This window comes from Saccopteryx leptura, chromosome 1 (assembly GCF_036850995.1).
Source record: "Saccopteryx leptura isolate mSacLep1 chromosome 1, mSacLep1_pri_phased_curated, whole genome shotgun sequence".
Taxonomy (NCBI): Eukaryota; Metazoa; Chordata; class Mammalia; order Chiroptera; family Emballonuridae; genus Saccopteryx; species Saccopteryx leptura.
The window spans coordinates 59,499,443-59,514,925 of NC_089503.1; the positions used below are offsets into that span (position 1 = coordinate 59,499,443).

The window sequence follows — 15,483 nt, forward strand, 5'->3', positions numbered from 1 at the left end:
AAAAGCTGAATTAGAAAATTAATATTTTTTGATTACTTCTTAAATTATTTGCTTTTTAAAAATAAAATCCCTTAATTACTATTATCACCAATTACGCACTCTAAAACAGGTACGGTACTAGGGGGTGTGGCTATGAAAAATAATACAGGAAGCTGATAGTCACAAAGGACCTTCATCAAGGAATGCCAATAAAGCAAAGAGAACAGGCTGGCCAATACCTCTGACTATATTATAAGGTTCATGGGTAATAGAACTGTTTCAAGGTCAGTTTAACTTGGCATTAATATATACTTTCAAAGGTCGGCTACTAGAAAGCAGGAAATATCCTAGACACGGTCTATGTTTATATTTCTCACCCTAGAGTCAGCATGTGTATGCCCAGGGATATGCAGCAGCTGAAGGGGTTTGGGGAGAAAACCAAGAGGCCTCATGATACACATGGGCTCCTTTCGGGCAACACCTGTTTTAGTGAAGATTGAAGGAATCATTTTTACATCAATCAACAGTTTTATCATGGAGAAAGCAAAATTCACAAACATTTTTAACACAGAACATGAAATTTCAAGAGTGGTAGGCTGCTTCTGATTTTGCTCTTAACACCCCCCCCCCCCCCACACACACACACACTGCTTTAGGGCCACACTGGTGGGAAAATGTGAGAAGCGAACTTCAGCCGTGTCCCTCTGCCTTTATCCTGGTTGCTTTACTTATTCTTGTATGTTCTCTTTTTTAAGTACATCGTCTTTAATTAATAAAAAGAAAACATGGCTTAACGAATATAACAGTATGATGAGTATTTTAATAAAGTAACCAGTGGTCAACACTAACTTTGTTTCCAACTAGAACTAAAGTCATGTCATGAACTGAGACAATGATTCTCTCTTCTTTCTATTTAGACTCCTTATGGTTTATGGTATGATACTTTGAGGCACAAATACACACATAAAAAAAATATGTCCTCAAGTTTTGTGCTTTGGATGATGCCTGAAGTAAACAAAAAGTAAAATGCTAGATTAAGTGACCGTTCATTTTGGTTAGTATGACTCTTCCCTCATTTATTTCTAGAGCAATTTCAGAAAATAAGTGAATTGTAAAAGGCCATAATAACTTAACATATAGTATCCAGACAAACCACAGAAAGTTATGAAATAGATTTAAAACCATTTCTTACAATGTCTTATTCTCACAATAACAAAATACCCAAAAGTCCATAAACCAACCTAGTTTATGAATAAGTTTAAAGCATTCTGAAGGTAACATAGTTAAAATTTCTTATCAGTGAGGTAATAGGGCAATAGCATTTCACAGTAACAAAATGTGGGAGGGCACCCAGGGAAAGAAGGAGGTAGAGAAAAAAAGGCATAAAACTAAATTTATCTAACCAGAATTTGGATTTTTCAAGCATCATAAGCAATAATGGCAAAGATCTGAAAGAAATACCAATAATAGCAGCTCACAGAACAATTTCTCCATTAAACTCCAGCTAATATCTTTGTAACATCAATTCCAGAAGCAATCTGCTTAAGAAACAGGAATTCTATTTTCTATATAAATATATTCCAAAGAATTCAATCTCTTAGAAACTCTCTGCTGAAGTTACTACATCCAAATAACAGTACTCTATACTTAAAATAAATCCCTTCAATATCCTATAATGCTACACATTCTTTAAGATGAACAAAACTGTGTTTGTTCAAGTCTCACTTAATTTGCCAGATTAAAGTTAGAATAACATCTAAGCAAGTCTTTATTCACTGCACTCATGCATCTACTACTCAACATATGAAAAAAAAACTCTTATGAGCTAAATTCTTACAGACATGGAGTGAAATTCAAATGTTACTTTCAGTGCTCTTTATGATATCTTTGTTCCAACCTGAGTTAAAAAAAAAAAAGATTTAGAAGGAACCTGTAAAAGCCATTTAGTAAATTCCTTAATATTTAATTTTTTTATTCTCTTAAAAATAAAAAAAAATTCAAATAGAGGGCTTCATAATGATTTTATCCAAGTTTTAAAATCTTAAACTATTCATGTTGTCTTTTAAAAAAAATCCTTATTCCCTACTGTTTTATCTTTGCTGGAGATGGAGAACAGTTTGCCATATTACTTCTTAGTTTAAGATGTTCAGTAAGACTCAACTTAAGATTTATTAAACTATCTCAACAGCTTTCTCCTTTCCAGAGTTAAATGACTGTAATTTTTAAATTTTTCTCAGAGATCTTATTTTCAAATCTGTGTTTCTTTTTATTTCTGCTATGTCCTTTCCCTGTTCCTATGTGATCCTAAGAGACACAACATCCTCTCAGAAACTGAACCAGTAAGAGAGATATGTTTTCTCATGTCTTAAAACTTGGCCTCTTTAGTGGTCACTAAGAAAAGAAAACAGAAGGTTCACTATTCACTCATAATCGCTACAATTAAACACAGGTAAACAACTTGCCCACTGTTGGTTTTCCCTATTTTTAGGGTGATAAATTTGCCCTTGTCAAAAAGCATTTCCTGTGCCACCTTACTGACCTTTCTATTATTTGCTTATTTATACTGTTTATTTCCAGCCTATGCTTTAATCTTGCTCCACAAATTCTTTCCTTTTCCCCAGGGCTCTAGAAAATCCAAGTTTTGATCTGCACACTCAGTGAGAATGCACTCGTTTCCATGATATTGCTCACAAAGAAAAAGATCAACAATGCAGAGCCCAAGGCGGAGACCTACTGGCCAGCATTCCGTCTCTTCTGGTTGGCCTGGGCTACTGAGTTTATCCAGTCATGCAAGTGTACACCCACTATGTCAAAGTTCATGTGAAATATCACACTCAGACAGACTCGGCACCTTGGCTAGAATCAAATAATTCCCTCAATCTACATACACTTTGGGAACACTTGCAAAATTTTTGTTAATTTTAACTTTGGATATTTAAATTTTTGAGATAAGAGCCCAAGCTTTAATAACTTTTCACCTTGATTAAGGTGAATAAATGTTGTATTATATTAAAGCATTCAAATAAAACTGTTCTCTTTATAACAGAATGATAATCATAACATGGCTTTAGGGATTATAAATGGGCTATTGTATCATTTTAGCTCCACTTTGTTCTTCAGTCAATGAAAAATCAACACTGAAACCAAATATACATATTTTCCATATATACAGCATTTCATATACCACTTTGTAGAATATAGGCCATTTCCTAAATTACAGTCTACATTCCTAAAAGCATTAAAGCAAAAAAAATTTCTATACATTTCTTCTTCAGTGCAAAGCCTTTGAAAACAAACTTTAGAAATATGATGTTCTACATTTACCTAGCTGTCTACTATCTATAGTCATACAAGATCCAGCTATAAGAAAATAAGAAAGGAACAAATTAACAATAGTGGCAATACAATAATTTAAAAATTATATTCGGATTATATGAGTTCAACCAAATGTTAGCTAATAGCTACAACAAACCAAACCATGATTTAATAAATATTCTAATCAGTTCAAATTTTATATTACCATTTTTTAAAGGAAACACATTCGCTAATACTAGTTATCTTTTGCAGGTAATTTGTTTAGATGATTATACCCAAGGCCTTGTTATTGTTACCCTCTCAGCTATACCACATGTGTTTAAGTATTCTATGAGCTACATATGACAGAATATATTTTAAGAAGATTAAACAGAGCTTCCCCATTGTCTTTTTTAGACTACAGAATCAACCAGTGACTTTCTAATTTTATTTCTACATTAGAAAAGTTAGTTATTCTTGTGATCATAAATTCCACAGGAGCCAGCAAGATGTTAGGCTAAACGGAACTTTAGTTTCAAAACAGATAGTTTTAGTGTTTCATAATACCTAAAATCTGAATGTTTAATTTCTTAGTAAAATTAGCATTACTTCATCTGATAAAGGAATAAATCTCCTTATAAAAATGTAATTCAAAAGTTAGATTTTAAAATAAATTCAGAGCTCCTTTCTCAGTTCAGATTTTTTTTCTTTAGTCAGAGGCTGTGATAACTGACACTTAATTCTAACATGAAGATGCTTAACTACAGTTACACTGAGCCTGCTTTCATTAAGATTTTTATATACATTCATAAGATTTTGAAGTCATAAAACCTATCTAATATATAGAGAAAGCACCTATATAATTTGGAAGATTTTCCTTACCTGCCTGAAAAATTAACTGATCGAATTATATTCAATGCAGGAACACTGTTTCAATTCATACTATACCCTGAGAAATTTGACAAGAACAAAGCCTCTTGGAGTGTTGCCACTATTGTTTTATGTTCAGAAAACATTGGAATTTAAATACATACGATAAATACTACACTGCAGCAACAGCACCTGAAACAGAAGAGCTGGAAACCACATTCATAATATCTGTTCTATGCTAGAAAAGCTAAATATCCTATTTCAAATACTCTAATTTGCAAGTCAATACCTATACTGTAACAATAACACTTCCACAGTATTCTGAGACTAGTGCTGTTTTCTTGTCAATTTTATGAAATAATTTTTTTACTTTACAATTATATAACATTTATCTGCCTTAAAAAAACCAGAGGACAATCTGACTTTGGGTGATGGGTATGCAACATAAGTGAACGACAAGATAACCTGGACTTGTTATCTTTGAATATATGTATCCTGATTTATTGATGTTGCCCCATTAAAAATAAAATTATTAAAAAAAACCAACCATGCTATATATAATTACAAGAATATGGAACTAAGCGTACTTAACCACACTTTAAGAAGAAACTCACTTTTGCACTGTTTTACTTCTGTTAAAGAATGATGTTACTACATATAATACTTTTAATGAGATGACTTTTGTTCAAGGTTATGAGAAAATTTGAATTATTTTTCCCTAGACCATTTCATTTCAAAGTTACACAGTTTGTTTAGTCAACCAACCAAAAAGAAAAAGCAAAAGCTAATTGGCCAGATGAGAACACTAACACGAGTTCAATGCGTGGAGTTCTTGGTTGTCCTGTCCCATATCCCAGCACACAGTAATGATATACCCATATCCACTAGACAGAACGCCAGATCAGTCCATTTTTACTGGGCTCAAGAAAATTCTCAATCAAAGCTTCAATGAGTTTCTTCAACTCCTCTTCTAGTAAGGCAATGTCACTGAGGAAAAAAGATTAAGAGTTTTAAAATTCTTGATTTTTACAGCCTTAAATTTTTAATTGTTATAACTTCTTAAAAAGGTATACACCTGCCTGACCAGGCAGTGGCACAGTGAATAGAGCATCGAACTGGGAGTTGGAGTACCCAGGTTTGAAACCCCGAGGTTGACAGCTTGAGCACTTTAGCAAAGTTCACTAGCTTGAGCCCAAGGTTGCTGGCTTGAGCAAGGGGTCACTTGCTCTGCTATAGCCTTCCCACCCCCTGTCAACGCACATATGAGAAAGAAATCGATGAACAACTAAGGTGCCACAATGAAGAGTTGATGCTTCTTATCTTCCTCCCTTCCTGTCTGTCCCTATTTGTCCCTCTCTCTGTTTCTCTGTCTCTGTCACACACAGACACACACAGCATACACCTGATGGAATGATTGATTATACAACTGGTAAACAAAATCACACACAAAGAAATACCACAAACTGAACTTGAATTACATGAGGAGATCCTTGCGAGATGACACATGGAGGAGTTATAATAGATCTAAAGATTTCTCCTGGGTGAGGCAACTCAGTGGCTTAGAACACCAATACCAGGTATTAAGAGAAAATGGTATCCTGAAATACTTTGAAGAATATCCTATAGAAATATTATGGGATGACATGACATGTCTTTCAGGTAGCAGAAGAAAGTGTGACTAAAGGAATGAGATGTTTAAAAAATAAATATACACTTACAAGCATGACCTTCAAAGTCATCACCTGAAGAGCTGCTGTCGCCCAAAAACATTTCCAGAAAGGCCCCCTTTTCAGCTATTTTACAAGCTACCTAACAAACCAGTTTTTATTACTTTCGTCATTATCCTTCATACAGCATGACCCAATTTGGTTTACTTTAAACTCTGCTCTTTTCTTATCCTCAAAGGAAATGCAAAGATTTAGGTACAAAATTGCTCAGAGGCAATTTCAGAAAAATCTTCCCCCCAAAGTAATGATCTATGATACCACTTAGGAGGTATATTATTTTATTTTATTTTATTTTTTTCTTAAGTTGGAAATGGGGAGGCAGTCAGACAGACTCCCGCATGCACCCAACCAGGATCCCCCTGGCATGCCCACCAGGGCATTGCTCTGTTGCAACCAGAGGTATTCTAGTGCCTGAGGCAGAGCCCACGGAGCCATCCTCAGCACCCAGGTCAACTTTGCTCCAATGGAGCCTTGGCTGCGGGAGGGGAAGAGAGAGACAGAGAGGAAGGAGAGGGGGAGGGGTGGAGAAGCAGATGGGCGCTTCTCCTGAGTGCCCTGGCCAGGAATTGAACCTGGGACTCCTGCACACCAGGCCGACGCTCTACCACTGAGCCAACCAGCAAGGGCCAGGTATTTTATTTTTATTTTTAATAAGTTTAAATAGCCTTTGGATATTTTTTTTTGTACTTTTCCGAAGCTGGAAACTGGGAGATGGTCAGACAGACTCCCGCATGCACCTGACCAGGATCCACCCAGCACGCCCACCAGGGGGCGATGCTCTGCCCATCCAGGGCGTGACCAGAGCCATTCTAGCGCCTGAGGCAGAGGTCACGGAGCCATCCCCAGCGCCCGGGCCATCTTTGCTCCAATGGAGCCTTGGCTGCGGGAGGGTAAGAGAGACAGAGAGGAAGGAGAGGGGGAGGGGTAGAGAAGCAGATGGGCGCTTCTCCTGTGTGCCCTGGCCAGGAATCGAATCCGGGACTTCTACACGCCAGGCTGACGCTCTACCACTGAGCCAACTGGCCAGGACCTGGATATTTTTATTAAAGTTATTTATTCACATATTTTTAAAAGGAAATAAGTTGGGCAGATTAAGTCAAATCATATTAGATGTGGAAAATGAATATCTGGTGATAACAAATTATTTGTTGATAATTTCTTAATATTCATCATTAAAGTTTAGAGAGCCAGCCTCTCTAGGAACATAAATTCACTAAAATTTTAAAACTCAATTCCAAATGGTACAGTTGCTTTGGAAAATTGTCTGACTGTTCCTCAAAAGGTTAAATATAGAATTATCCTATGACCCAGCAATTCTACCCCTAGATAAATACCTGAGAGAAATGAAAACATATCTCCACACAGAAACTTGTACACAAACATTTGTAGCACCATTATTCCTAACAACCAAATGTGAAAATAACTCAAATGTCCATCATCTGATAAAATGGATAACAAATGTATTATATCCATACAATGGAACATTACTGGGTCATGAAAACAATCAAAAATGTTTTTTCCATTGAGAGATAAGGAGAGAGGAAAGCATCAACTCATTGTTTCACTTACTTGTTCCATTTAGTTGTACACTCATTGATTGCTTAACATATGTGCCCTGACCAAGTATTGAACCCACAACCCCAGCATGCCAGGACAATGCTCTATCTGTTGAGCCACCCATCCAGGGTCAACAATTTTTAAAAAAAAAGGAATAAAATGCTGATTCATGCTACAACATGGATGAACCTTGAAAACATTATGCTAAGTAAAAAAATGCCAGTCACAAATGACTACATATTGTACAATTCCATGCCTATGAAATGTTCAGAATAAGCAGCAAATCTATAAAAGCAGGTAGTTGATTGGTGGTTGCTTAGGGCTGGCAGTGAGGGGAATGGGAAGTGACTGCTAATGGGTATGGGGTTTCCTTCTGATGTGATGAAAATGTTCTAAAATTGATCGTAGGGATGTTTGCACAACTCTGAATACACTAAAAACCAATGACATACAGTTTAATGGTTGAACTCTTTGGTATATGAATTATAGATCACTAAAACTTTTACATATACATTTAAAAAGTCAATTCTCACCTCTGGTCAGGTGATGCGCACATCTCTGCATAATACTTGATCTTTGGCTCTGTCCCACTTGTCCGAAGAGTGGCAACACAGCCATTTTGAAAGGTAAATGTAATCATCTGGCTGTTTTTACTCACAGGCAGCACCTGTGCACAAGTGTAACAGCTTAATTACACGTGGTACTTTTTCACTTTCAAGAACTGTAAAATATATTCCACTTACATGAGGTATCTAAAGTAGCCAAATTCACAGAAACAGAGTAGAAGGGTGGTTAACAAGGGCTGGGGAAGGGATAAATGGGGAGTTGTTTCATGGGTATAGTTTCAGTTTAGGAACGTGAAAAAGTTCTGTATAACAATGTGAACGTAGTCAACACTACTGAACTGTATGCTTAAAAATGGTTAATGTTTTGTGTTCTTTACCATCATTAAGAACAAAAATTTTTAAAAGACTCATAAAATACAAAACAAGATTGCAAGCATAATAATTCACAAATATTCCACTTACTAAACACTTATAATAGTACAGGCATGGGGTTATGAACCTTACACACATGCTCTCTGGGCCTCAACAATAAGCCTGCAAAGTAAACATTACTGCCAATTTACAGGCAAGGCTCAAACAGAGGGAACGACCTGCTCAAGATCATCAGCGAAGTGGCAGAGCACGAATTTGAAGCCAGGTCTATCTGTATCAAAATCTAAACTGCTTCTACATTTGCAAAGTGCTTTATAATTTCAAAGCACTTTCATATTTTCTTAATAACCACCAAGCAGAGTGCACATATCTGGGATTCACTGGGGTGAAATTTTTTTTATTTTATATTTTTAACCTAAAAACTAAAGAAAAAAAGAAACGAAGCTTTACAGAGAGTAAGTATATGGATTAACATCAGTACTCTTCCGAGACCACACATCAGTCTGTGAGGGCTTCTCCAGGGAGCTGTGGGGCTGTGTGAGGACACAGGGGTTGACAGTGGTGCCTTTCCTCGGGTGTCCTGAGCCTGGTCCTCTCCGTGAGATGGAGACCTTCCTCTCCCCCTTCTCACTCACAGAATATCAACTGGCAAGTCCTGTCTTTTCCATCCTTTATTTACTTCACCTTTGTCCAATTCTCTCCATCAGTGCTGCCACTGTATTAAGTTCAGGCTCCCACCTCCTCTCATCTCATTTACTAAGACAGCATACTAACTGATCTTCCTGCCTGGGTTTGCCCCTCTCTAAACCACTCAGCACACATGCCAGTCCTCCCTGCACCCCACACTATAGAGAACTTGTGGTTCTTTAAAGGAAAACATGCCTTCTCATCTAGACCTAGAACTTGCTGCTCCCTTTGCCTGAAACAACTTCTGTTCCTCCTCCATTTGGAAGTCAGCTCCTACCCCTCCTCTAGAACTCGGCTCACACTAGTCCTCCAGAAAGTCTTCCATGATCTGAGTAAGGGCCCTTCCCATGCTCTTCCATGGCACCCAATGACCCCCTGGTAGCACTCATCATTTTGCAAAGTAATCACTGTTTGCTTATTCATTTCCCCACTGGACTCTTGAGTGTAGAAACAGTGCCTCTGTCATTGCTGCCTCCCCAGTGTGCCTGTGCCGGTAGCACAGAAGGACTTTGATAAATGTCTGTTGAATACACAGATGAATGTCAGTCTGAAGTGTGCAGAAAAAAGAACTCAGGAAGTCTTCAACACTTATCATATGACCCTTAAGGGATTAACTATATCTATACTACCTGCCTTACAAAATTATCATAAGCATCAGTGAAGAACAGATAAAAAAGCCCTTTGAATAACAAATATAGTATATGCTTTAAAGGAAGTTAAGAGGGAGAAAAAAAGCATAACACAAGAAATACTTTAAGCACAGCAAGAACAGAAAATAAAAAGAAGCAAAAAAATTGGTTCTTTTCTTCAAGTAGTTTACAAAGACACAAAAACAGATATACACATATGTGCATATGCACAGAATACCGATGACTGTGAACCAATATTTGTTGACTGGTTGAATGTACACAAAGGAATGCAGGTAGTATTTTCCACAACAGGCTACAGATTTCTCCAAATATACCATGACCCTAGAATCTTGAGTCAATATTAGAATATTATAAATGAAAATTTGGGCTGATAATAATAATAGCAACAATAACTAAATGTGATCAGCAATCCATGGCATTTAAATACTTCTTGAGGCCCTGGTCAGTATGCTCAGTGGTAGAGCACTGGCCTGGCGTGTGGATGACTCGGGTTTGATTTCCAGCCAGAGCATATAGGAGAAGCACTCATCTGCTTCTCCACCCTTCCCCCTCTCCTTCCTCTCTGTCTCTCTCTTCCCCTCCTGCAGCCAAGGCTCCATTGGAGCAAAGTTGGCCTGGGCACTGAGGATGGCTCCATGGCCTCCACCTCAGGAACTAGAATGGCTCCAGTTGCAACGAAGCAACACCCCAGATGAGCAAAGCATTAGCCCCTGGTGGGCATGCTGGGTAGATCCCAGTCAGGCGCATGTGGGAGTCTGTCTGTCTGCTTCCCAGCTTCTCACTTCAGAAAAATTAAAAAAAATTAAATACTTCTTGAGCACCTATCATATAGGCAGGACCTTTGAGAGGCATAAAGGTGTATCACAAATGGATCTGTCATAAGATCCATAACGTAAGATAGAAAGTGATGAATGACAAGAGGAAGGCACACTATGTAATAAAAGCTCAGGAGAAAGGTGTCTGTGGGGACCTGGAGGGTATGTGGAGGAGACATCTGCCTTAAGTCTTGAAGAACGGCTCAAGTGTGGACCTGCAACAGCAGGAAGAAAAGGTAGACAGAGAAAATAGCTTGCGCAAACACAGAAATTAAAAAAATGTAATATGTAAGAAACTAAGTTGTTCTGTTTGGCTGGAGGTATAGCAAATCAAGTTGGAGGAGGGAGACTACAACTAGAAAGATGTGTACCTTTGAAATTATAGGCTTTTAGACTTTATTTTCAATATTATTTACACAGCATCATCACACATTCTCCCTCCCACCTTCCCTTTTTCCTTCTGTCTGTTGTTCCCCTTTTTCTCACCTCTCTTCCCCCAGAGGGTAGCACCTAGTTGGAGAGTAACAAGACAGGGACGGAGTCAGAGAGCCTGTTAGTAGACTTAAACAGCTCTGGACAAAAACAACAGATCCTAGTTTCAAGAAATTAATATGCTTGAACTTCTCTATTTTGCCCTAGTACGAATTATTACAAACTATTAAAACGTTTTTTTTTAAAGGTACTCACTGATTTCTTATTAGGCTGGCTGCTGTCATATCCAGTGGTAACGTCCCGTATGTGCAATATAGCAAATGTCCCACAAAATTTTGGATATTCTTTTATAGAATCAAAATTGCGGAGCCTTTCAAATATACTTTTGATGGTAATGGGATCATAACACAAGAAATACGAAGTTTTTGAAATATGATAACCATACCTGCACAAAGATTTGAAGTGTTAAAATCAGATTTCAGATAACTCTTTAGAAAAGTAGATATTAAAGATAAGCCAATTATATTATTATCATCTAGAAAGTGACAGTCATGAATTCAGGCAATTTCAGTACTTTTCAAAAAAGGATTGACTATTGCTCGAAAACAAACTTAGCTGAAAGAAAAAAAAAATCAGCATGTATGTTGGGCAAATGAGTTTGTAGAATTTGTATTTTTGAGTTTGCTCACATTTAGTGTTAAAAACTGGCACTGGGCAGTGCCAGGTATATGTGATCTGTGAAACTGCAAATTACCTTCCTGCTTGGGAAGGGCCATTGTCTTACTAATGTTTGCTGGAGGAGAGATTTTAGTGCCAGAAAGTTTTGAGAGAGCAGGAGGGGAAGGAGAGAGAAGCCATGTTTGCGAGTTTGTGCAGAGAGAAGGGAGAAGATATGCAGATGGGGAACCAGAGGTGAGGGGCTTTTGTGAGCTCTGCTGAGACTAGTGAGGCCTTTGATTCTAGGAGGAACCGGAGAAGATTCTCCTGGTTGTGGAACCAGAGGGAAGTGTTTTCCCTGTGTGTGTTGCTCATCGGCTGGTGTGAGACTTTAATAAAGGAACCGCCATTCTTTGGCTCCACTGTTTCTTTACCATCTGTCTGAATCTAATGAGAACCTGCATGTGAATAGCCATGATGGCAGTGACTACTGGCCATACAATGTGAAATTCTTAATAGCAGGGCTTACTCTTCATAAACCTTTGTCAGTTGCTGCTTCAATGTTATATTCATGGTTTCCAGGTAAGACGCCATCTCAGCAACCACAACGGCTGCACTCACTCCATCTTTATCTAAAACTGCGGTTCCACACAGAAAACCTGAGAATTAAACACATCTTTAAAAAAGAGGAAAACTTAAGCCTATAACAATTTCAATAGTTTTACATTTCTTCAGAAGAACCAATGAATTTAAGGCCTAGTCAAAAATGAAACCCAATGATACTAAAGGTATTTAGGGGACCTTAAGGGTCCTTTTTTTTCTGATGAGAAATGCATCTACGCATTTCTGAATGCTCTGTGATATTTACCACAACTCAGAATACAACACCAGAAGGCAAACATTCCTCTTTATAGAGTTACTACATTAAAAATAAATGCCCTCATTCAAATTTAAAAGATTTTAAGATTGACTACATACCAATAGACTCTTCAAATGCAAAAAGGACTTCTTTCCCATTTTCTAGGAGGTCTTTTATCCTACTTCCAATCCATTTAAAACCTGGTAATGTTTCCTGAAATACAGAGGAGGCCACTCTTGTTAAGTGACTCTCTCATAAATACATTAGAGAAAAGGCTGTCATTAAATACACTACATAATACTCTCTTTGGTGATTTCCCATTATGGTTTATGGTCCGCAAAGATATCTACAATGATAACAATATAATCATAAAGTATATGGATACATACACTCCACGACTGATGACCTACAATTTATCAAGTACAGAAATAGGTGATTTACACCAAATATAATCCAATATTTACAAATGGTAATCATAGAGTCACAAAATTGCATGTTAGGACAATTTACTATTTTTCAAACAGTGTAACAAGTGCTTTACATCATTATCTTTTTTAATGTTCACAAAACTCTGTTGCTAAAGTAGGTTCAGAGGTTCAGTAAACCTGCCCCAGATTATGCTGCATATAAGAGATAGAGGCACAATTACACTGCCTCTCAGAAACTGCCTTTTCAGCTGTATTACAAGCACTAATATAAGAGTGTTTATGAAGGTTCTGATTTAGTTCCCTTAAGTAATCAAAGGTCATAAAGTGTTTTAATGATGCACTTTCAATAGTATCACAACACATGCTTGAACCAAGTGTTCCTTACTATAACACCAAGTCCTTCTTTGGGAATTAGATTTGAGGACTTTTCATTTGATGAGTTATTGTTTCCTTTATAGACATGAATTGGTTTAGAGCAGTGGTGGGATTCAAATAATTTAACAACCAGTTCTCTGCCCTAATGACTGTTTTAAATATAAAAAAACGATATACTAAAAGGTAGTTTATTATTTCATGCACATAATACTTAAATAAGAACAATAGCCTGACCAGGTGGTGGTGTAGTGGATAGAGCGTTGAACTGGGATGCAGAGGACCCAGGTTCGAGATCACAAGGTCGCCAGCTTGAGTGCGAGCTCATCGGGTTTGAGCAAGGCTCACCAGCTTGGACCCAAGGTCGCTGGCTCGAGCAAGGGGTCACTCAGTCTGCTGTAGCCCCCTAGTCAAGGCACATATGAAAAATCAATCAATGAACAACTAAGAAACTGCAATGAAGAATTGATGCTTCTCATCTCTCTCCTTTCCTGTCTGTCTGTCCCTCTCTCTGATTCTGTCTCTGCCACACACACAAAAGAAAGAATAAAAAGGTAAACAAAACTAAATTATAAGAAAGAGTTTTAAAATATGAATGGATAATATTAATAATACCTGACAAAAAACAATAAAACTGTTATTTAAGATATTTCTGTATTGCTTCTTTTTTTTTTTTTAATTTTTTTACAGGGACAGAGAGAGAGTCAGATAGAGGGATAGATAGGGACAAATAGACAGGAACGGAGAGAGATGAGAAGCATCAATCATTAATTTTTCATTGTGACACCTTAGTTCTTCATTGATTGCTTTCTCATATGTGCCTTGACCATGGGCCTTCAGCAGACCGAGTAACCCCATTCTCAAGCCAGAGAACTTGGGTCCAAGCTGGAGAACTTTGCTCAAACCAGATGAGTCCACACTCAAGCTGGCGACCTTGGGGTCTCGAACCTGGGTCCTCTGCATCCTAGAACGATGCTCTATCCACTGTGCCACTGCCCACTGAATCACTGGGTCTTAATTTGCAATTTATAAAACTATCTAAAGTTTCTTGAGAATGAACTTGAAGAGCCTCCAACAGTGTTTTGGAATGGAGTTTCTGTAACTGATGAGGTCACCAGGAGACAGATTTCCCCAGTATGAAAACAAGGTATTGTTGTGTGGAATAATAAGCATTCATACAATTTTTAAATAACATCTTATCTCAGTTTCATAAATGAACACACTGGATGAAGCTGGCTCAAGGGTCTAAACTATCAAAAAGATGAAGTGTTAACAAAATTAGGAAAAAATGAAATTAATAAAAGTCAGTTTTGGTGGGGAGATGGCTTTAATTTATAGAAATAGGTTTACAAAAGTAGCACACAGATATTATCTAATCTTACTTCAAAATGAAATCCTTCTTTAAGAGCAATTGCTTTCAAAATTTTGGAAGAGACAGTGGTGGCTAACATATAAATGTTCTTCACATCAGAATTTCTTGATTTACTTTTCTTCCAGCAATCAAACATCCACCATCCAAACAGAGCTGCCAACTCATTCCCTGTGAAAACTTTCCAATGACCGCTGTAGAGAGAATAAAAATTCAAGTCAAGATCTTTAAACTTCTCATTAAAATTTCTTGACCCCAACACCTACAGATTATCATCCTTCATATAGGAAAACTCTAACACTATTGCATGGAATTTTAAAGAAAACATTTACTACTACTTCTCTAACTGACGAGGGGTAAGCTTAGGGTAGAAATGGTAGCAATGTCTTTTGAAAAATCATTACCTTTATTATTCTACTTAATGAAAAAAAGTTAAAAATATGATGTCCTTTCTATGTAAAGGCAGTTGTCACAACATCATAATGGCAAAAATACACATGACTCAAAGGACCAAGATTAGGAAATGATCATATTGATAAACAATCTGTTGTGATACTATGCCATTTTAACATTTAATAATTTAAAAAATATGTAAGAACAGGAAAAAATGCTCACAGTACGATATTTAAGTGAATAATATATAATTAATATAAAATAATATGCTGGGTATGGCAAAGTAGGTTTACAGTTATTCGTATGGAAAATACATTAATAAATAACACAACAGTAAACTCTGTTTTGCGTCCTCACAACTGTAAACCTAGTTTTGCCTCACCCTGTAGAGTATGATCACAATTTAAAAAAAACAAATATATCTTAAATATTTGAGTAGGAAAAGCATAGAAAGGA

The 15,483-nt window shown here is 37.1% G+C and overlaps 1 protein-coding gene across 1 annotated transcript in view; it reads right to left on the reverse strand.

Annotated features, from left to right (window-relative positions):
* Positions 1-15,483, reverse strand: part of PGM2L1 (phosphoglucomutase 2 like 1) — a 56,620-nt gene continuing 41,137 nt past the window's right edge. Inside the window, exons 9-14 of the mRNA XM_066368528.1 lie at positions 14,648-14,828; positions 12,585-12,678; positions 12,136-12,265; positions 11,205-11,394; positions 7,961-8,094; positions 1-5,130 (exon numbers count right to left, since the gene is read on the reverse strand). Coding sequence (XP_066224625.1) covers positions 5,028-5,130; positions 7,961-8,094; positions 11,205-11,394; positions 12,136-12,265; positions 12,585-12,678; positions 14,648-14,828 — 832 coding nt within the window. The 3' untranslated portion in view covers positions 1-5,027. The remainder of the gene's footprint in view (positions 5,131-7,960; positions 8,095-11,204; positions 11,395-12,135; positions 12,266-12,584; positions 12,679-14,647; positions 14,829-15,483) is intronic.